The sequence below is a fragment of the Rattus norvegicus genome, chromosome 5, assembly GCF_021556685.1.
Source record: "Rattus norvegicus strain SHRSP/BbbUtx chromosome 5, alternate assembly SHRSP_T2T, whole genome shotgun sequence".
In the NCBI taxonomy this organism is placed as follows: Eukaryota; Metazoa; Chordata; class Mammalia; order Rodentia; family Muridae; genus Rattus; species Rattus norvegicus.
The window spans coordinates 24836419-24860207 of record NC_141538.1 but is presented as its reverse complement, the minus strand read 5'-3'; the positions used below and the strand labels follow the sequence as shown (position 1 = coordinate 24860207).

Sequence of the window (23789 nt, the reverse complement as noted above, 5' to 3'; positions counted from 1 at the left end):
CCATTAGAAATGATGCCAGAATAAGGAGAGGGTACAAGATGGAAGTCTACAGTTTTTGTAAGCTAAGATCGAGGCCTACTTAAGAGGACTCAGGACCTAGATAGAATTTGGCCAAGGAGAGACTGTCTCTCTCAACCTACCAGGACCACATCTTTCCTCAATGCTTAATGGAAAGAAAACTTATATTCTGGTCTATTTTTTCCTTATTTTATTCCAGCCAAATTAACATCTCTCCTCTGGCTTCATAGCATCTATTATACTCTTTCTCATACAGAAATTTTTCAAGTGGTACCGGAGGCATTCTCATAATCTTATTTCATTGTGCACATAGGCACACAGACACTTTCCCAAGGACCATTAAATCAGTTCAGCATCTGTGCAGCCCTGGGAGACAAGGGAGAGATTCACTGACACAGGGTACTGAGATCTCTTCAGTCACGACCTGACATTGATGAAAGACAGCTAAGAAGCACTGATACTTCTGCGGCCATTGTTTTGGTTTTGTTTTTGTTTTTTTGTTTTTTTTTTTTTTTCAACCCTGCAGAACCTGATTCTTAAGTCAACGCTAGGAGTGTTTCAACACACACAACTTGGAGGCTTGTTATCTGAGAGCCCCTTAGAGGTAAGCAATATCCAGCTTATTCTCAGGGTATGGAGAAGTCATAACCCCTATGAAATGCAAGTCATAGTTGGTAGGTAGGAGAGACATAATCCAAAAGATATTAAGTATTGTTGAAGGTCAGAACCTTTCTTTGTTGCTAGTGGGAGTTAAATGGCTCAGATACTTTGAAAGCACAGTGGCAGTCTTTCAAAGTTCACGGTTGGGATTAAGACAGTCTAGCAACTCCACTCTTTGATTTCAGTTTCACTCAACAGAAATGAAAGCATGCACACACAAAAACGGGCACACGAATGCTTATAGCTGCATTATTCTTAATAGCCAAGAGGTGGAAACACTGATATGCCTGGCAACTGTTGAATATATTAATGAAAATGCGGTATGCAATACAATGGAATACACTTCAGTGATAAAAAGGAATAAAATGTTGACTTGTGCTGTACCTCAGACCAATCTTGGAAGCCTAGTGCTACACGAAAGAAATTAGACACCAAGACCATATATTGTATGGTCCAGGCTAGGCAAATTCACAGAGACAGAGAGTTAAGTAGTGTTTCCTAGGGCAAAGGTTTGTGGAGATGCAGCTAGGAGTAGTGATTGCTAAAACGTAAAAGTCTCTTTTTGAGATGGTAAAAATATCCCAACACTGTGGTAATAGTTACAACCTGTGAATATTACTAAGAACCATTGACTGCTTACACCATACATGGGCGAAAACAAAACAAAACAAAACCATCAATTATTTATAAGACTGAAATTTGGCACTAAACATCGAAAACCTTGTTATTTCAAATCCCCGCCACCAACGTACTGGGGGGCTCCCCAGCAGGTCTGGGCTTTCACGTGTGAGGTGTCCTCGCCGCAGCAGCGCTGCAGAGGTTAGTCGGGGCAGTGTGGGACGCGGCTCCCGCGGCCTCAGGTCACGGCGCGCCCCTCCTCCGGGCCTGAGTCACGGCGTCGCCGGAGTCCCCACGCGAGGATGCTGCGGTGAGCGAGGTCCGGACGCCGCGGGCCCTGGGGCGCAGCGTGGGGCTCTCGGCCGCCCGCCCAGCGCCGCCGCTCGGGACTGCTCGGGACAGTCGGCGGCCTGCGCGCCCCGGGCCTCCATGGCGTTCACCCGGAAGAGGCAGCGCGAGCAGCAGCTGCAGCTCTACTCCAAGGAGAGGTGCGCGGGGCGGGAGGTCGGGCCGGGCGGCAGCCAGGGGCTCCTCTGGAGGCCGCAGAGCCGTGGGTGGGCCCGGCTGGCGGGGAACCTCCGGACGCGGAGGCAGGGCCGGGCCCGGGCCCGGGCCCGTCCGCCTGCCATCCCCAGCCAGCGTCTCCCCACCGACCCTCCGCGCCCCGCAGCCGGCCTGTGTGGGAGGCTGTTGGAGAAGCGCGCGCGGCCGGACGGTCGTGGTCAGCCGCGGCCCAGCGAGGACGAGGGTAGAGCTCCGGCCTCCTTTAGATCCTGTCCCCACACAGGAAAGCGCACTTCCGCCCGGTGTGTCCTTCCCAGGACGATTTTTTTGTGACCCACGCACCTGCGGGTGATCCAGCTATGGTTCCAAAGAGAATGCGGGATACATTGGGGTTTTGTTTTTTGTTTTTTGGAGATATGGGGTTTGTTTGTGGGAGCTGGGATGGACGGTCACGTTGTTGCTTAGTGGATCCAGCAAAGTAGGTTATGCCAGGAAATGCAGGTGCAGCTTTTATTCTGGGTGGCTCTCCGGAGTCTTCACTTGTAGCTATTACTCGACCCGCCCTCTTTCCCCATCCGTGCACCTCTCTTTAATCTGTAGTGGGCTAGCAAGGTGGTCCGTTCTGAAATTACCATTTCCCTCCGGATTTTAAGTGGAATTTCTTTGTCTGGCTCTGACGACTTGTTGAGACTTGTTAGTGCTCTATATTACATCGATGAGCATTCACATTAACATTTGAAATGCTTTAAACGCTTGGCCTGTCCTGTTCTAGGACTTAGTCATTTGTAACAATGTTGTGACCCCAGTGATAAACAGCGAAATCGGGAAAGGGGTGTTTCGTCTTATATTCTGACTTATTTTAATCGTTTTCCACTGTTCTGTAATGTTGGGGGAACCCGCTGCCCTTGTTATTTCCAGCTGTTTTGTTTACATATTGGACTCAGTACTCCAAGGTAAGAGTTCTCCCAAGTCAAGCATTTATCAACTGCCAGCATCAACTGTTCCCTACAATCAGCAACAGCCATTGAATTCACACTTCCTGATCACCCCCAACTCTGCTTAATAGCTTTGCAATCTTAGGGTACTGTTCAAAGGTTTCTATTTGCATTAGTGGAAAGTTTCTGACTGAGATTTGAACTTAAACCAAGCAGATTTCTTTAGAGATCATAGAACTATTTCTAAAAAGAGGAACTTTTAAAAGTTAACTTTGGAAAACCGACCCAAATTTAACATTTCTTCTGCTCACGTGTTTCTTATCTATAATTTGCCGACATCGGCCACAAATGGGCAAGATGATAAAAGTGACTGGTTTCAGCTATCTCACAGCTCTGTTCTTTCTCGGAGCTTGAAGCCTCAGAGATAACCAGAGGCCTCTGCTTAGTGTACTCGCTGGCTCTTCTCATACTGAGTTAGGGATTTTAGATTTCTTCTACAACTACCAAACAATGACCCCAGAGAAAGAGAAACTGAAGTTAGCTTGTGTTTCTCTGATTGCTGATTCTGCTGCCGTTAGCATAAGTTAACATTTTCCACAGAAGTAGAAGCTCCTGGCTGGGAGATTCTGCCACAAGGATGACAGAAGAAAGAATGGAGAAAAGTCGATATGTTTTAGATGTTTAATGAGATGTATTGTGAGCAGCGCTGATATTGCATTTAAGAGGGCTGTAGAAAGAAACTTGGCTGGGATTCTTAGTTACAATACGAGACTCTCACTTAAATATTAATTTCAGATAATGTTTTAGCATATGTCCCATGTAGATTTGGGGACATACGTATACTAAAACCACAGTACAGTCTAAATATACTGTTTATCTAAAATTCAACCTCCATCTAGATCCTGTACTGTTATTTGCCAAATCACACAGCCTTGCACACAGACATAGGTTTCAAATAACCATACCCTGGCACTGTTTGCTGAAGTTTATGAAAAAAAAAAAAAAGCTTTAGTAATTTTCAGAACTAGAAAGCAAACAGTTCAATTAAACACTCTTGTACAACTATGTCAGGAGTCATATCAGCTTTTACTGGTTATTTCAAAAGGCCACGGTTAGATGCCAATGAAGGCAGATGAAAAAATTCAGGACACAGTTCCGGTTTATTCTCTGAGATAGTTGGGCCTGGCGGAAATGCTCAGTGGGTAAGCAAATGAGGATGTTCTGCAAACTGCCACCGAAGACATTTCCACTTATGAATATTTCTGTTTAAGTTTTGTTTTGGTCACAACCATTCTCATCTGAGGTGAAGGAGATATTTAGGTAGCTGACATACCAGGAGCCGCGAGAGAGAGAGAGAGAGAGAGAGAGAGAGAGAGAGAGAGAGAGAGAGAGAGAGAGCTGTCTGTGTTCTGTTCCTGTCCTGTACTAGAATGAATAGCTTTGTGGTTTGTGAGCTGCCGACTCAGGCTCAAGCCTTACCGATTCTTAACTTTCTGTTGTGTGCCTGTGTGTCACAGGCATTCCGGAGACTTCCACCTTGTTCCGAGTAGCCCGTGGGTGTGCAGTTCCTTGGTTCTGCTGATATCAAATTTCTTTTACTCAGCACATTTCGCTTATCAACTGAGTTTGCACTTATTTGCAATATGCTTTTAGAATACTGAGTGATGTGTTATTCTCCTGTGTAACCTTCCATTTCTAATGTGAAGCGTTCCAGTTCTTCATTCTCCTTTGTAGGTTATGCTAGGTATTAGAATCAGAGATAAACTGCAGAGTCAGCACTCGGGCAATCAGGAATGCTGTGGTCGCATAAATTTCTACTTTAAAGTAATTGGCTCATTTTTTTTTCCCACATATAAATCGAGTAAGAAAATAAATGCTGCAAATAAAGGCTTTTTTGTTGTTTTTTGAGACAATGTTTTTTTGTTGTTGTTTTGTTTTTTTAAAGTTTTATTTATTTGATATATATGAGTACATTGTAGCTATCTTCAGACACACCAGAAGGGGGCATCCGATACCATTTCAGATGGTTGTGAGCCACCATGTGATTGCTGGGATTTGAACTCAGGACCTCTGGAAGAGCAGTCAGTGCTCTTAACCACTGAGCCATCTCTCCAGGCTGAACCTGAGGCTTTTTTGCTGTATGATTCACATTAACTATATCTTTTTTTTTCTTTTTTCTTTTTTTTTCTTTCTTTCTTTTTTTTTTTTTTTCTGGAGCTGGGGACCGAACCCAGGGCCTTGCGCTTGCTAGACAAGCGCTCTACCACTGAGCTAAATCCCCAACCCCTTAACTATGTCTTTTAAGTGAAGTATAAATAGTAGTAGGCATTAAGGATTCAGTGCTCAATTATAGTTTCTTTCCCTCCATGTACCCTCCCGCCCTGCCCCTGCTCCATTCTTCCTTTCTTTCTTTTATGAGATAGGGTCCCGTGTAGTCCATGCCAGATGTGGATTATTGACCTCCTGCCAACACTTCCCAAGAGCTGTAATTACAAGCCTATATCATACCCGGTATTTTATTAACCAGGGTACAATATTTTTGTTTTGCTGTAGTTGATACACTGGGGATACTCAGGGTCTCCTAAGGGTAGATAAAGACTTTACCTCTGAGATAGACCTTGGCCTGGTTTCTTCTAAATACCACTGTGGCCTCAATTTTTATCACCACATTTTTAGAAGTTGTCCTCACATTTTAACTCAAAAGATTTTGAAAATTGGTGTTTTGTTTTGTTTCTTTTCCCCCCTACTGCTGGGGATTGAACACGGTGACTTTCAGATGGTAGGCAACTGTTCTAGCCAGCCCTGTGACTTACTATTAATTTGTATTTTATGAGGAACTTTGAATTGTTATGTTTTTCTCAAGTGAATCTTTTAGGAACATATAATAACTTCACTGTTTCTAGTAATGTTTTTGGTCTGATATTAATATCAGTACTGGGGGTTTTAGGTGATTTTCATTATACGAAATTTTGCACTCTTAATAATTTCTGTAGCCTTGTTTTGTATATGTTTCTTGTGAATAATGTATTATTTAAATTTTAAAGTTAAAACTATTACATCTTATTCACTCATTTCGTGCATGCATTTTGTGCATGCGTGTACATATGTACATATGTGTGTGTGCACGTGTGAGTGGAGGTCAGCCGTAGGAGTCAGTTTTCTGCTTCTACCGTGTGAGCCCAAGAGACCAAACTGAGGGTGTCAGGCGTAACAGCTAATACAGAGCTGTTTGCCAGCCCTTGTTGTTGGGCTTGTTAGCAGTTCATTTTGAGTCTTTGTCTTAAGCAACGTTCATTTGTTATGAGTATGACAGATTTATTTCTTCTCCAGTCTTTGACTGTATCCCCTTCCTCAGCCCCTTCTTCTTTGGATTAAGTGAAAGTTCTGATGTGTTCCTTGTATTTTCCTGCAGAGTATGGGGTTCTGCATTCTAATGTTACCTTTGTTTTGGTACTTCTCCTTGACATTTTAGTATGTTCTTTTATATCAGAAGCTCATCATTCTCCCTGCCTTCCTCTCAATCAATGCAGAGGCCCTGGAATAACCACCCTTGTTGTCCCATGCTAAATTATAGTCCACTGTTGATCGGTTAAATCTACACATTAGGACTGCCTGATGGATAATTACTTAGTTTTATGTGCATACTTGCTGCAGTCTTAGATGGGCTTTCCTTCTTGCATGTCATGTCTCCCGTACGGACATTTTCTTTCTTAGTAATACCTGTAAACGTTCCTCTGAGCAGGGTCTGATGATAGGAAGCAGCCATGGTTCCTGCGTGTCTAAACATAGTCTCATTTTGCCCTTGCTTTGAGAACAGCCTTGCTGCTATATGTGTCATTTCTTGAGCATCTCTAAACAAAGGCAGATGGCCATTGGATAGCCCAGTACTTGCTGGAGGAGCAATATAGGTCATGATACCACTAGCAGAGAAATGGTTGGACACTGGTGTGTCCTGCTCTCTCTCAACAGAGCTACTCAACCTTGCCATTTAAGTTAGGGAGAAACTTGAACCCTGCAGAATGACCAGGAGGCTTTGCGTTGTCCTTACGCCCACTGGCCTGATGGGAGATAGGCTAAATCTGCAAGATCTGGCAGGGTTTGAGGTATCCCTGTCTATAGTTGGGGGAACCACGAGCGCATTCCCTGGTGTTGAGGGGAGGGGCTGGTAAGGCTCAAGCCTGTGGACAACCAGAACTGATGATCTTGTTTGTTTTTTGTTTTCTGTTTTTTGTTTTGTTTTGTTTTGTTTTTTTCTTTTTTTCGGAGCTGGGGACCGAACCCAGGGCCTTGCACTTGCTAGGCAAGCGCTCTACCGCTGAGCTAAATCCCCAACCCCAGAACTGATGATCTTAAACACAAAGACGAAGCTGGATGCTGGGGAGCTTCGCAGGACGCCGCTTTCTCATCTGTAACAAACTAGCGCGGTTCCTATCGAACTGTTTACAAGTGAACTGACTTCTCTGGAAGCTTTGGAGGCCTCCTCTCTGTGGTGTTTGCTGCCTTTTATCCAGCCCTGGTGATTTCCTTAGACTCAGATTTATTTGGTCTGTTTTGTAAATAAGCTCATCTGTTAATATCTCCACTATGTTTCGGAGTCGAGTTTAAGTAATTGGGGAAATGTTTGACAAGGCCACATAGCTTAGCTGTGTGTGCTGGTTAGTTGTGTCACCTGGATTGCATTGGAAAACACATGTGAACACACCTCTGTCTCTGAGGCCATTTCCAGAGAAGGTTGACAGAGAACAAGACATGCCCAGAGTGTGAATATCCATTAGGGGTTGATCGAGGAAGGAAGGAAATGTGCTGAGACATTTGATGTTAACTGCTGGCCACGCCCCCCTGCCAGGATACACCTATGAAATTCTGAGCCACAAAAATAAAACTAACGCAGCTAGCACTAGCACCTAGGTCCTGGGCCCAAGTTCAGCCTTTGTCCCACTGTGACTTACTGATTCTGTTTTAAACACAAGACATGCGAACTGCCGGACAGTACTCACTGTTGTGGTCTCTGAAGTTTAAAACGCGTCTGGGGTGAAGGGAACCTAGTTTATATGGTGTTGGACTCAGTCTCCCTGTGCGTGATAGGCTGGCAGGATGAGCATTCCTGGAGCTCACAGACCAGGTCCACATCAGAATCCAGCGTTGATGTGATTTCAAGATGAATGTGAGCACCTGAGTGGGAGAAGCTACTGGTCCTGTCAGCCAGGCGCCCAGGCTGTCTGTTCTGTCTGCTTGTTCTTCCCAACCACTTCTTAAGTCTGTCAGGCCCCGAGGCTCCTGGGCGATGGCTCTGTGTGTGTACTGCAGATTGTATCCAGGGTCCTGAAGGTGCTGGGTAAGCACTCCACGGCATAGCTTTATCACCCAGCACACAGCTACGAGCCTGGGTGAGTTAGGAAGCTGAAAGGCTTTTGAGAGCATGGGCAATGTTTTAACCTTATAGGTTGTGGAGACTTGAGATTAGAAGCACCAGGCTTTGTGGGTAGTGTTAGTGGGCTCAGAGTTGGGCTAAGTAATGGAGCGGTAGATGTGCTGTGGAGGGGAAAGAAGGCAAAAGCCAGCCCAAGTAGTGAAATCGTTTTTCTAGGGACCCACAGCTTCAGAGGAAGAGGAACCAGAAATTTACATGGGCCAATGAGTACCTGAACTAGAAACACCCTTTAATCACTCAGATATTTCTATGCAAATTTGTAGCCTATGGATAATGTGACACTCATTAGAGACCCCTGGGGAGAGGGAGCCTCAGCTGAGAAACTGCCTCCGTCAGATGGTCCTGGGAGCTGTCTAGGGGGGCATGTTCTTGATTGCTAATTGATGGGGAGAGCGCCGAGCCCACTGGGGGAAATGGCACCCTGCACAGAAGGTTCTGGCTGTACCCGAAAGGTAGTTTACATGAACTTGGACACAGGCTAGGAAGCGCTATTTCCTTGGGAGCTATCTTGAGTTCCTGCCTTCTGGTTTCTTCAGATCAGTAGTTCTCAGCCTTCCTAATGCTGTTACCTTTTTTTTTTTTTTTTTTATTAATTTGAGTATTTCTTATATACATTTTGAGTGTTATTCCCTTTCCCGGTTTCCGGGCAAACATCCCCCTCCCCCCTCCCCTTTCTTATCGGTGTTCCCCTCCCCATCCTCCCCCCATTGCCGCCCTCCCCCCAACAACACTGTTCACTGGGGGTTCAGTCTTAGCAGGACCCAGGCTTCCCCTTCCACTGGTGCTCTTACTAGGATATTCATTGCTACCTATGAGGTCAGAGTCCAGGGTCAGTCCATGTATAGTCTTTAGGTAGTGGCTTAGTCCCTGGAAGCTCTGGTTGCTTGGCATTGTTCTTCATAAGGGGTCTCGAGCCCCTTCAAGCTCTTCCAGTTCTTTCTCTGATTCCTTCAACGGGGGTCCTATTCTCAGTTCAGTGGTTTGCTGCTGGCATTCGCCTCTGTGTTTGCTGTATTCTGGCTGTGTCTCTCAGGAGAGATCTACATCCGGCTCCTGTCGGTCTGCACTTCTTTGCTTCATCCATCTTGTCTAATTGGATGGCTGTATATGTATGGGCCACATGTGGGGCAGGCTCTGAATGGGTGTTCCTTCTGTGTCTGTTTTAATCTTTGCCTCTCTATTCCCTGCCAAGGGTATTCTTGTTCCCCTTTTAAAGAAGGAGTGAAGCATTCACATTTTGATCATCCGTCTTGAGTTTCGTTTGTTCTAGGGATCTAGGGTAATTCAAGCATTTGGGCTAATAGCCACTTATCAATGAGTGCATACCATGTGTGTTTTTCTGTGATTGGGTTACCTCACTCAGGATGATGTTTTCCAGTTCCAACCATTTGCCTACAAATTTCATAAACTCGTTGTTTTTGATAGCTGAGTAATATTCCATTGTGTAGATGTACCACATTTTCTGTATCCATTCCTCTGTTGAAGGGCATCTGGGTTCTTTCCAATGCTGTTACACAGATCTTAAACCGTTAATTTATAGCTTCATTTTTTTTTTTTTTTTTTTTTTTTGCTACTGCTATGAATCACAGTGTAAATATCTGTCTTCTGATGGCCTTAGGTGACCTTTGTGGAAAGGGCATTTGTGATCCATAGGTTGAGAACCACTTCTCTAAACGAGACGTGTAACCTGAAAGTGTAAATAGTCTTTTCCTCCTAAGTTGTGTTTATCATGGTGTTTATCACAGCAACAGAAAGCAGAGTAGAATGTGGGATACTGTGCGCTTAGGTGTCACTGATGCTTGCGGAGATGGGAATCGAAGTTAAAATCCAGGGCTGAAAAGCTGCAGACGTGTGGGAAAGTACCACCTTGCTAGGGGAGGCAGTGGGTCCTTAACATGGAGGAGAAGCAACATCCTGTGTCTGGAATCCAGCACTAGGCTGGGTGGGGCCGCATAGGGAGGACCTTTTGGAAAGTGAGCAGAGATAAAACACACTAGTATTCATTCATTGCAGGCCATGCCAGTGGGCCGGAAAAAGTGACAGATGTGTACCTGGGGTAGACCAGAAAACAGGAAGTGGCAATAGTGACAAGTGCTGAGAGGCTTAGTGGAGCTAATGACAGCTCCTCACTTCCCTTCTGACACTTTTAATTTATCCTGATGTAGAGAATTTGGGAAGTTTACTGAATTCTGAACATTAAAGAGTGAGTAGTGAAGCAGAGAGCAGTGAAAATCTTCAGAAAAAGCAGTGATCCATGGTAACACATTTGAGTCAAGAGATAGAGGCCTTACCTGAAACCCAGATTTTTAAGAAAACAGAATTGAAAGTTTCAAGTAAGAAAAAGCCCCCACAACCCCCTCCATCATACACACATACACACACACACACACACACACACACACAGACATAGACACACAGACACACACACAGACATAGACACACACACACACAGACACACAGAGGCACGCACACACACACACGCGCATGCGTGCACACACACAAATCATACATTATTACTAGAAACTTCTAAAAAAACTTTTTCACTGAAGAACTATGGACATCATCAAAAATATAATTCAGAATTTCTAGTTCAAGTTCTCTTTCCTGAAGAGCTGCAGAGAGTAAGGCAAGCAGACATCATACAGAATGGCTATGTGATAGTGTCCCTCCAAGCTGTTTTCCAGATCTGAGTCCAGAAGTCATAACAGGCTTCCAAGAAAGTTGGAGCCTCCCCTGACTGGAGGCTTTGAAAATGCTGTAGGTTAAAAAAAAACAAGAAGTTGTGTTTGAAATTGAGGATGTATGTAGCTACTTAGCAGGACGGTGTGGACCTAAGACAGAGAAAGTGACTCTTCCTTTGTACCCTTCTCATAGCAGTGAGTCTCCTCTAAAGGAGAATTTCATTTAGTAAGGTACAGAGGAAGCAAGTGTCTGCTGAGATAAAAACCCGAGTACAGTTGGTTGTCTAGTGATGTAGGAACCTTGAGAGTCACTGCAAAAGCATGTGTGCACTAGCTGCTGGCAGTTCCAGACAGACAGATGGTTCACGGACCGTGGAAAAGGAAGGGGGAAGTTGTCACCCTTTACCCCTGTGAATTACCAGTGAAGTCCCACCCTGCTTCACTAACTCTGTTGGTGGAGTTCTGACTGGTAGGTAAAACTGTCAGTCATTTTCACTTGGGCAGGGGATGAAGCGTTTTTTTGTTTGTTTGTTTGTTTGTTTGTTTTTAATTTGTGTGCACAAAATTAAGATGAGGAGAATGGTGTTAGATAGTTAGATGGAATCTAATCCCACTGTTGAGAATCTGAAAGGAATACTGCAGAGTGTGCTCTCAGCATGCTAAGTACTTTGAACTGAAGAGTTGAGAAGGCTTCGGAAAGTCTGACCTCCTGCCTCCACGATCTTCTAAAGTGAGTCATGAATTCAGAACTCCCCTTCTGTGTCATAGAACTTACAGCCCTTCTCCTTTAACCAACCACAGAAGCTAGAAAAGTCAATTTCTGTTCCTCTCTTGAAGGCCTTCACTTTGAGGGGTCCTGACCACACTCTGGAGGCCAAGAGGACTCTGAACAGAGCTGTTGTTGGGTCCCCTCCCCATGTAGCACCCTTCTGTCCTTCATGGTTCTGCACAGCTGTCTACTTAAGCCTAAGTCTCAGGGACTTAAGTGTAAAAGGAAGGCAGTTTCCCCTGGGTCTTTGGAAGGCTCTCCTGTCATGCAAAACTTTGATTAAATAAATTTGGTGAGCTTTTCCCTTGTGAGCCCACCTTTGTTATAGGAGAGTGGGTGTGGCTATTATGATGGACAAGGAGAGGTTTAGCTCTTCTGCCTCTAGTCCTCTCTTCAGACTTTGCTGTTTGGAGGTGGGTGGTTTTCCAGCACTGGTCACCAACTGTAATCTTGCTTCTTGTAATCCAAGAAGGGTTTTCCTGTTTTGTTTTTTAAATTTTAAACAGCCAGTTTGTTTAACCACCTCTCTAATAGGAGCAGAACAGCCTGGCTTAATCTGAGGGTAAGTTTGTGTATCAGGGTGTGTGTGGGTAACAAACCCTGGACAGTGTAGCTTTCCTGTGGCCTGGGCAGTGCCATCCAGGTGTCAAAGCTTTCCCCATTGAACCTGTGCTGGTTTACACCCAGAACCTAGGCACAGGCCTGATGGTCAGCACGATTGGGAAGAACTGAGTCGCTGAGCATGCAGGGCTATCCTCTGGCTGTCTGCAGTGCAGCAGTTGGTCAGGCGTTAAGCACATCAGTATGCTCTTAAGTTTCAGGTGGAGGCGTGAAGGTAGAACAAGGCGTTTAGTGTAATGACTCTCTAAAGTGGAAAATATCCAGGAAATGACAGTGCTCTATAAAGGTGGGTTACACAAGTCTTCTAAAGAAGTAGTTCATGGTTTGCTGTAACACTAGCATGTGAGCGCACAAAATTATGAAACTGCATGACAGTGACTTTAAGATTTTTCAAGCATGAGTTTTTTTTTTAACTCCATAGAATATTGTTTAGAAGTTATTGTTGAAAGTTAATTGAAATATTTTTTTACATAGAAAATATTTAAAGCAGATTACCAGTAAACCCTTGAGTGAACTAAACAGCTTCTTAAGCTGTCAATGTTATGTATTAAGATTTGGCCAGAGCCCTTCTCTGTAGGCTTGCATTTCTTGTCAAACTTAGGTATTGATGAACCAAAGAAACTGCTATTAGTTGATGATAGATTTGGTGCTTAAAAAGTAGACATACGCGTATCTTAATTACCAGGTGAAGAACAGTTGTTGTGGAAGGGGCTCTGTGTTTGCTAGCGTATGATCATTCATGTATCTTGTTGAAGAACACTTGGTTTCTTTTCCCCTTTCTGTGGACACTGTGGGGACAGCAGGGAACAGAAGGAAGGAGTGCACAGCCGCCAGAATTAAGAGTGGGCGGTCAGTAGTGAGTAAGTTCCTGCCTGGACACATCAGAGGAATGCCCTCACACTCCTGAATCTGGTGACTACTGAATCCAGAAGGATGGAGAAACATTTCAGGCCACGCTCTGGCAAGTTTAGCTTATGACTAATTTATTAAAAATAAATGGAGACTAAATCGAATTTATGACTAATTCTTGTTCAGAAACCTTAAACCGATCAATAAAACTTAGATGGTAAAACTGGTTCCTGGACTCACTCATTTTAGTCTTGTGAGCCAGCCCTTTGGGTCAGGTTGCTTTGTGAGTGAACTCGGGACATTATTAGGATGTTATGACATTCGGCTGATTTGGTTGTCACTCTGTCACTTAGTCTTTGACCTTTCCTTCTGACCCCGAGTCATCTCTGGTCCTTGGGTTTGTAAGCCTATGCTTGTTTGAGCCCTGTGCCTTCGCATTAGGAGCCAGCTATCTGGGAGTGACTTCTGCACGGTGATGCCTGCCGCTTCCTGGTTTGGGGAAGTCCTGCTCTCCCATTAGTTTTCTGATGAGTGGGTTCATGTCAGGAAGCATCCACAATGATTCTCCCGTCTGCTTTCTGCCTCCCACAGATCGACTCACATCTCTTCCTGGCTTTTGATCTCCCTCTAGTTTGCTGTCTTCTTTGGGCTTTGTCATTTTAAAAAATCATATTCACTATAAATAATCTATAAATATTATTCTGCGTAGGTCACATTTAATCTAGATATCTCCCTCCAGGACAGCAGAGCATCTAGATCCGTCTGAGGTCTGACCCTGCCTGAAAGCTTTCTTGGTGACTTGAGATGCTGTCAGTGTTCCTTGCACACACTCTGCAGCCAGGGACATGCTTCTTTTCATGCTTTGCCCTTATATTTATTTCTGTGGCAGTAATTATTACTTTTTTCATTGTGTATGCATGTACCCGGGCCATGGTGCAAGTGTGGAGGTCAGGGGCAGGTCATCTGGCTTGAGCTGGAATTGCCTCCCCACTTTACATTTCTCTCCTGTCTACCTTTTAAACTTCAGAGCACTTAAAACTCAAGGAACTATTCAACTCAGCCCATTGGTTTTGTTTATTAAACATGAGCGGTGCCTAAAACATCAGATTGGTTATAACCACCTTCACAGCCGTCTCTCAGAGCTCAGTGTTTTGTGGGAGTCACAAGAACTGAAGTCAGTATGGGACAAGGTGTCAGGGTATGGCAGGGAGCCTTGGCTTGTGGTGTCAGGGGACACTGATGTGAAAATTTCATGGGGCGTGGGGAGAGAGTTCAGACTTCATAAACAATTTCACACAGTTGGGGACTTGTTTAAGGAGGGTGCTGATACTGTGAGAAGGACTCCATCCGGGGCATGGGAGAGAGCAGTGTGGGCTTCGAGTGCTGGCTGGGGAGTTGGGAGCAGGCATTTTATGTGTGAAGCCTTCAGCACTTTATGTAAACCAGATGAGCACACGGCCCCCTTCCTCTTCCATGCTCAGGTTCTCCTTACTGCTGCTCAACTTGGAGGAGTACTACTTCGAGCAGCATACGGCTTTCCATGTCCAGCACCAGGGCAGCCCCGAGGAAAGGTGAGTGACCGGATAGCTCTGGGCACAAGTGGGCTCTGAGGTCTGACTTCTAAACACAGGGCCAGCTGCATGGGGCGGGCCCTCTTCTCTCCGCGTGGATAGGCAGTGACATTGGGGCACAACTTACAATGGTTCCGGCTCCCATGAAGCTGCTGATCAGGCCCCTGGTCTAGCACGGCTCCTGCATCTCCCTTATCACCACACGGTGCATCCTGCTCTCTGTCACTGGGTTGCAGTTAAGTAATGCTCATAAACCGTGGAGCAGTGAGAAATGTCACCCTCTTCAATTTGAAGTAAGAAATAGTATACAGTGTGAACTGGAGGAAAATCTGCTTTCTCCACAGCTTGCAATTGCTCCTGTAAAAACAGATCCAGTTGTTTTGTATCAGTTTTTGAAAGCTGTCAATCAAAGCATGTTTTTGTCTTTGAGTTTTTGTTTTCCTTGTACAAATTGTACTTCAGATTCACTAAATTGCTGATTAATATGCACTTATTCTCAGCTGGAAGATTCCAGCTAGTGAAGATAATGGAGTGATAGAATTTTTTTAAATCATACAATAGGCTCTGTTTTTTATTTCATTTTATTTTTTAAGATTCATTTATTTTATGTAGCTGACTTCAGACACACCAGAGGAGGGCATCAGATCCCATTACAGATGGTTGTGAGCCACCATGTGGTAGCTGGGAATTGAACTCAGGACCTCTGGAAGAGCAGTCAGTGCTCTTAACCACTGAGCCATCTCTCCGGCCCTAGAATTTAAATCCCTGATGAAGCAATGGAACTGTAGGAGGGGCCAGCAGGCCACATAGAGCCTTTGGACAGAATACGACTGGGTGTTTTATAGCGGTCACTGCCATTCGTGTGGCCCATGTGTGCTCACCCTGTGACTCCATAAGCTATAAAGATACCTCTCTCTGGCCCTTCATAAAGACTATACCATAGTTATAGTGTATGATAATCTTCAAGGGCTGCTATAACCATTTGGTGAGAGGTTAACTGAGAGCTTTGGTAATGGGCACACCAAGATTAATCTCACTTGTAGACACTGTGTTCCTCCCCTGAGGTTCTGTTGGATTCTGTTGGATTAGGGAACAGAATCTGATCTGTCTCATGGATGATGTAAAGAAGGATATGGCAGAGGAGTATCACACATGTAGTAAGCAACACTTATGGGCTGGGAGGTGAGGTTGCTGCTGCACTGGGAGGGCCCTTGTCTAGAACTTTCGAGAGAATATGTGTTCTATCCTGGTACTGCAAAAGGGACAACAAAAATGATGACATAAGGAAATTGATTTAGATTATTAGCAAATGTGAAGAGTAGGCAGAGGCAGGCAGACCTCTGTGAGTTTGAGGCCAGCCTGGTCTACAGAGTTAGTTCCAGAATAAACAGGGTTGTTATACAGAGAAACCCTGTCTCAAAAAACTGAAGGGAGGAAAAGGAGTAACAGCCCAGACAGAAAGCCATTGAATAACTGAAGAGAACTCTTCAAACTGTGATAGGGATTCGGAGGGGTAGCTCTCCACAGTTGGTGGCTGGGAGGGAAGGACTCCATTTTCTCTACTGTCTGGCCACCAAGTCTGGCCATTCTCCAGTGAGCATATGGGCAACAGAAATTGGACTTGTTTGGTTGTTTTTTTTTTCTCCTTATTTTTGGGGAGAGGAGGTCATTGTACAGTGGGATGGGCAGACCTGGGAGGACTGGAAAACAATTGTGTTTGGGGTTCATGATGTGGTGTTACCAAAGAATCAATGTTAAATAATATGTTAAAGGAAAAAAAGAAAAAGAGAAAGAAGGAGTGCTTCCTTAAAGACTTACGTGGAAATGTCTCTGGTAACAGGTCTGCATGTAGACCAGCAGGGCTAAGGAGGGGTTCATACAAGAAGCAAAAATAACCACATATTGACAGATGCTAAAATAAAATGATTAGTGTATGGGCATTTTCTATTCTATTTGCTTATACTTAGAAATTTTATACTGTTGAAAAGTTTTACTGTTGGGTACGTTTGCATCTTAAAAGTAGATGGACATAAGAACATGAAAAATGTAAATTTTCAAAACTCTTTGAGAAAGCAGAGTTGTTCCCATGGCCCTGTTCATCCATTCAGTGGAACATTGGGGATAACCAGGAAGCTTCAGCAAACGTCCTTCCACAGAAGGAGAGACCGTTGCTGTGAAGCTGGGAGAACACCGTCAGACTAAGCGACTGTATTTCTTAGTGTGGCTTTTGTTGTTGTCGTTGTTGTTTTTTGTTTTGTTTTTGACACTTTATGTACAGATAGAGACTTACAGATTTTTCTCCTCAGATTCCTCCGAATCCACAAGTCCTTGAATGCTCAGGTCCCTTATATAAAGTGGTCTAGTATTTGCATGTAACTTTCAAGCATCTTCCTGTTTACCTAACACATCTATGATTATGTACAGCACTAAACATGAAGCCTACATAGCAGCACTTCCTCCCCACAGCAAATGCTGGTTTTGTGCTATCTAAAATTTAAAAAACAATCTGATTTGGGTGAATTTATGGAGATAGAAGCTTGGGTATTCAGGGCCATCTGCAGTTGCTTCAGTTAAAACAGGGTGACCCAAGAGCCCTGGATGGACAAAGTGAGAGAATTGACCCAAGGGCTAGAGAAGTATCCACAGGGCACTGAAATGATTGCAGAGGAAACAAGGGCCGGGAAGGTGGCTCAGTGGTTAAAACACTCTTCATGCACTCATGGGGGACTGAGTTCAGACCCACAGAACTATGTAATGTACTGGCTGGGAATGGCTGCCTGCCTGCAGTCCCAGCCTTGGAAGACATAAGAGGGCTTCCCTGGAGCACGCCACCCAATGAGACTCGCTGCCCAGTGAGGTTCGCTGCACAGTGAGGCTAGCCATGTTATGAGCTCTGGGTGCTGCTTGGAGATCCTGTCTCAAACAGCAATGTGCATGAGCAATGGGGGATGATTCCCACATCACCCACAGCCCTCCACATGCATGTGCACACACGTAAACATGAGCGCGCACACACATGCACATACATGTGAAAAATGGAAGAAAAAGAATGTGATCATAAGCATTGCACTTGTATAGAAGTGTACATTTAGGAATTATTTTTGTATAACTTTTTATAGATGCATTCAATATCCCCTCACCTGTGTCTGACTCCATAGAAAGCTGTTGTCTTGGTTTAATCATTGATAAGAATCAATTGCTAAAAGAAAGTTAAGGTAGTACATATTGGCCCAAATTAACAACAGCCTCTAAGACACTTGCATATTTTTTCCATAAAACATAGTAAAGCCATATGAATGTCTAGGAAACTAAGGAAGTGGTCAGCCCCACACCCGACTCTGATAGCATATCCACAGTCTTTACAATTACTTATCGCCATGATATAGATTTTCCCTGAATACCTCAGAAGCACTGTTTATGCTCTCTTGTATGTAAAATTCAAACAATTCTTCTGTGACAAAAAATGTTTTTAGTCAGTTACCTGTACTTGTTTAGTGTTGCCTTCTGGGTAGTTTTTCTAGGTTCAGAGAATGAAATCATCACAGATCTAGCATGTATTACTGCTTCTGAGCCTTTGTTTCTGTGGAGAGCAGTTGGAACAGTCAATAATGATGATGCTAGTAATTAATAATAATTACTGGGGCCGTGGGGTTGTAGTCAACCAGAGAAGCTGTAACTTCAGCCTGTGTGTGTCTCCATTCTCTTGAGAGTAGAGATAAAGGTAGCTTGTCACCATCCTGCTACACCCTTTCTCTCGTTGCCAAGCGTTTGTTAGCTGACACCTGAGCAGTCCACATTTTAGTCACAATAAATAACTTTGAGGCTGTATTGGTGTTCATCAGATAATCTGTCTCTTCTCTGGCTCCAGGAAAATCAGAGGCTCCTTAAAGATATGTTCAAAATCAGTGATTTTTGAACCAGATGCAATATCGCAGCCCATTCTTAAGGTAAAGGTGTTTTAAATGTGAGCAGAAACATTGCTCTGTGTGTGTGTGTGTGTGTGTGTGTGTGTGTGTGTGTGTGTCTGTGTGTGTGTGTGGTGAATGTGTGTGTGTGTATGTATGTGTGTGTGTATGTGAGTGTGTGTGTGTGTTTTCATCTTTATAATAATCTCTCTTAATTTTATCCAGATTCCTTTGAGAGACTGTTTAAAAATAGGAAAACATGGAGACAATGGAGCCAATAAACACTTTGCAAAGTATGTCATTTTTTACTTTTAACTTTATTTCAACAACAAAAAAAATGTTACATGTCTCATGATTTTTATCTTCATTTCAGGGCAAAATCTTTGGGTATTTCACTCATTTTCAGTCAGGTAAGAAGCATTTAGTAAAAATACTAAGATGTTAGTATATATTTGCCCAAACTTGTGTGAAGATTTTTGTGAATGAATGTGTATAATTGTTTTGCATGGTAAGATAAATCACTTATGTACAAATCACAACTAATGTTTAATTTAAATGCCTTGAGAATTTAATCCTTGATAAATAAACTTTTTAAAAAATAATATTTTCCCACAGGACCCTCTGTATTTACTAAGTATAAGAACTGCAGTTTGTCCTCAGGAGCTCAGGGGAGGAAGCTTGGAGTGAAAGCACAGCAGTTCCTTCTGTGGCCTCCCAGTGTTAAAGAGGTGGGAGGCCTGGGCCAGGCCGCCCAAGTGAGCTCAGGCTTATGTGTGACAGCCCAGCGTGCCTCAGAAGGGTGCTCTCCTCTCAGGAATGACCCGAGCTATTGTCTTTAGTTCATTGCAGATACATGCTGCATTCACTCAAGTCAGCATGGGCATCTCATGGCAAATTAAAGTGTCTCTGTTAGCATGTCATCAGTACATTGTAGATTGACAAAACTAAGTAAAGAAAAAGCAGAGGTCTTTCTTCGTTCCTTAGTCTGCAACTTCACATCCTTTACCAAAGGATGTGTTCCCTGGGTTGCATTCTGTGCGCTTCTGATGCGTCCAGAGAAACATCATTCTGTGATCACGTGAGTGCAGGAGACCTGTGGGGAACATGACTGCACTTGAGCACTTGGTCCAGAGGTTTGCACAGGACAGTGCCTGGAGCATTTTGGGGAGCAAAGCGGTAGGTATCAAGAGCGACCCCAGCTGTCAGAATCACGGAACCCTGTTAAACATGTGTTGACGTTCACCTTACAAAACCTGTTAGATTTTGGGTTAAGTAACTTTCTGTTAGTAGCTTCTGGAATTCCAATTTTATACCAAGAAGAGACTCATGAACTATCTTCAACTTCGTATTTAATGCCCCCGGTGCAAACAGGTCTGGCCATCTAGTGCTCTGTGGAGGGAGCGCTGTGAGTATCCCAGCTCCGAGTGCACAGTTCGTATTCATTACCTCTGGAGCAAATTGCAGCTCTTCATACATTGGAAGGAAAAGGCACTTTGTTTTTCTAGTTAAAAGTAACATTTCCTGAAGAGAACTATCCATTTTAATAAAGTTGTAATAGCTTGGTTTTTAGAAATAGAGCTCAAAATCCTCCCTCTTTTAATAGTTTTGGGAAGAAATCTCAGATCACACGAATTAAAAATCAGGGGTACCTAGATGCAAGCTACTCCCTCAAGGATTGTTTTAAGTATGATATGTCAAGACTTTTACCAGGTCTCAGAAATAGGTTTTAGTACAGAGTTGCACTGTCAGGTTTTTTGTTATAATTGCTGGTGGACTAACATGTTTGTGTGTGTATTAGGTGTGCTTGTTTAAATATTAGCTTTAAGCCACATGTTCAATAGGGGAGATAGATGGTAAGAAAAGAAATCTCTCCTCCAGTGTTAGTGATAAATGTTATGAAGGAAATGAAAACAGTACGGAAGTGGGGAACACTCCTGTGCTATTTTAGACAGAGTGGCTAGGAAAGAGTCACTGAGAAAGAACCACTTGACCAGTGCCAGCAAGGGGAGCCCCTGATGATCGTGAGACACAGGTGCTGATCGAAGTCAGAAGATCCAGAGCAGAGCAAGTACTACAGGAAGGCTGGAGTAGGGCCAGGGACTCTGAACCATCGGGAGGCTTTAGAGTCAGAGCAAATAAGCAAACCACTGGGAGCTAGAAGAAAGACTCTGACCTGATTTGTATGTGTTTGCAATCTTTCTGGTGAGGGTCCAGAGTGGAGCCAGGAGATCTGAGGGCATTCAGAAACCCGGGTGCTTCGCTTGCATGAGGATGATGAGAGCTCGTCTGTCTGGATGTCCGTCTGGATATATTTTGCAGGAAAGCCTGGCAATGAGCTGATGACTTAGTTGCAGTGCATGAAAGAGGACACCCAGAGAGACTTCCAGCCAGCTGGATCAGGCCACCCTTCTGAAATAAAAGGGTCGGGGGGAGATAAAGAGGAACAGCTCCTTGGGGATTTGAGGAATGGGCGGCCTATAAGCCTTCCAGACTTGGAGCAGACGCTAGGGTGTTCTTGTCTAGGTTTCATGGGGCTGAAACTAGAAAGATAATGGAGACTTGGAGTTTCCAATGAACTTTTAAGCCCTGGGCCTGGGTAGAACTTTCCAGGGCAGCCAAAAAGGCTTGAGAATTGACTGTGATGTTTGGTGACCTGCAGATCTTGAAGGAGTGGCTTCAGTAGTTTAGTGGGATATAAGGTGGTTAAGGGCTCAAAGAAATCACAAATAGCTCTGGCAAAGAGTCTTGCTACACAAAGGTCAGACAAATGGCCAGAGGATGGTGTGATAGCAACAGAATAGGTACCTGTGGCTTGTGTGAAGTGGAAGAGGTGTACCATGTATTGTTCTTGGAGCAGTTAGTGAGCTCTCACAGGAACGGAGCAGGCTCTGTATTCCGAACCCTGCTAGGACAACTGCCCTTGAGAAGCTGGGGCAGCTTCGAGGTGTTGCATTGTGAGAGAAAAGGCAGGAAATAACTGTCCAGGCCGTCGATGCACTCTGGAGATGGTGGTGTTGACTCTGTACTCTTTAAGATGCAGGTGGAGTGGTAGCCTCATGCAAACACCGTGAGCCAAGTCTCCTTGAGGGAGGAGATCTCTTAATGTCCTTGAATGTGTTGTACATCCATGCCTTTGCTTTCCCCATTTGTTAGGAAACTGTCTCCTGGACTGACAACTTCTGACCTTATGTGATTGGCTACTTGGTACAAACAATAACATTTATAAGACATGTTGTATCCACTTGTTGATTCACTTTTTCATATAACATTTGTTATTTCAGTGTCAGTTCTTTAAAACAATACCAATAGGAATATGGGTGCCCTTGCAAATAGAGGTTGTGTAACAATGTAAATATGGTGTCTTTATAGGAGTTCTTTTAGTGAGAATTTTTGATTATTATTTCAGTGTTGACTTGCCTTTCTCAGGTATATTTCATTAAGGAGCACAACATCGTGGCACCGTATAAGATAGAACGGGTAGGTAAAGTTTCTCATGTATTATTGAAATTTATGCAACGAGTTTGATCAATAAGATTTTTATGATTCTGTTAACATCTTTAATCAAATATGGTCATACTGAGTACTTCAGAGTTTATTCAGCCATTACAAAATTACCCCTGCAAGCAATATTTTTTGAAGCGTGTGAAACACAAACCACTCCTGCGGTTTTATAGACAAGAAAACGTGTAAGTGGCTCTCACTCCCACTATCCCTCCCTACTTACATGCGTCTCACCTGTGACTGTTCTCTTCTTGTGGCACTGTCTCCACACTTTGACACAACCCCCGTGGGCAGTAGACTACTCTTTTTTTGAAGTCGAAAGCATTCCCTCCTGTCCTTCCTCAGGTAGCTCCTCCGAGACCATCCGAAGTACAGAGCTGCATTTCCCTGCCAGCCACATAGCTATCAGTTCTTGGAAAGGTTCTCTGAGAACACAGATTATCAGGCTATTGCATTTATGGATGTGTGTGTGTGTGTGTGTGTGTGTGTGTGTGTGTGTGTGTGTGTGTGTGTGTGTGTACACATGGGTATGTGCGTGCACACGTGTGCTTGTACATATCTATGTATACAAAGTGCATGGGGGAAATTGAGACCGAGTGTGTTATAAGGAATTTATCACAAGGAATTAGCACGTGAGACGAGGAGGAGCCATCCAGCCTCTGGAGAGCTGGCAGTGTAAGATCATTGTTTCTGAAGGGCAGGGAAGCTGGTGCCCCAGCATGGAGAGTCACAGAGGTGGAGATTTTAGTCTTTAGATCTCCTTCACAGACGAGACTCACTTACATAGAAGAGCTCAGTCTGCTCACCCAGTTTACTGATTCACGTGTGGATTCCACACAGATACCGCTTCACAGACAAACACAAGCAATGAAATACGTTTGCATTTTTGTGACTGACATTGCATGTCAATGTGGCTGGGCCACAAAAAATTCGGAGATTGGCAGTTGCTGTGCAGATGCTCTTAACGCGTCAGGTTGACATGCTGCTGCTTTTGTCCTCATCAGGGAAAAATGGAGTATGTCTTCCAACTGGAAGTTTCTGGGAAGGTGGAAGATGTTGTGGAGACATTGCTACAGGTAGGCCAGCCTTCCACACTAGCACCCACAGAACACAGAGCAGACTGGGCTGGAAACCCTTGCTTTAGTTTTCACTTTTGGTTTTTGAGGCAGGAGAGCTCATCCCACGCTTGCACTGGGATTAAAGGCATGCTCGAGAAACCGGTTTTTTAAACCTCGTATCTCATATTATACAAATCGCCACTTTTCAGCACATGCTGCAGATTTACTTGAACATGTTGAATTTGAAAACTGTAGGAAAGGCTAGACATGTCAGAATCTTCACTGTTACTCAGTGACAAAGTATTCAGTATGTTCCCATTGCTTCTAAACAAATACTTGCGATTATCTTCAAGGAAAACTAATTGTGTATATTTGTAACATTGTAGCTGCACAGAGCATCCTGCCTTGATAAACTTGGTGACCAAATGGCCATGGTGAGTGTCCTGGACAATTGTTACATGTGGTTGGGTGTTAGCTTTGGTTTATGTCACTTAGACTTACATCCATATTTTTAAATGGTTTTCTCCTAGATAACAGCTATCTTGCAGTCACGTTTGGCTAGGACATCATTTGACAAAAACAGGTAAGATTTCGAGGTTTTGTTTTCTGATTAGAAATCAGTGAACAAGCAGGGCTGTGAGACAGCACTTGCCTCAAACAAGTGAGGC

At 44.0% G+C, this 23789-nt stretch overlaps 1 protein-coding gene across 4 annotated transcripts in view; it reads left to right on the top strand.

Moving 5' to 3' along the window:
- The first annotated feature begins 1500 nt into the window (after positions 1-1500).
- Nsmaf (neutral sphingomyelinase activation associated factor) overlaps positions 1501-23789 on the top strand; it is a 59950-nt gene continuing 37661 nt past the window's right edge. For 2 of the 4 annotated variants that reach the window (XR_015619777.1, XM_087549579.1), the window contains exons 1-8: positions 1501-1784; positions 18526-18604; positions 18788-18855; positions 18936-18972; positions 21989-22039; positions 23068-23139; positions 23508-23555; positions 23652-23704. Coding sequence is in view for 2 of the 4 variants with exons in the window: in XM_087549579.1 (XP_087405705.1) it covers positions 1726-1784; positions 18526-18604; positions 18788-18855; positions 18936-18972; positions 21989-22039; positions 23068-23139; positions 23508-23555; positions 23652-23704 (467 nt within the window). In the remaining 2 variants the exon portion in view is untranslated. 4 annotated transcript variants of the gene reach the window in all.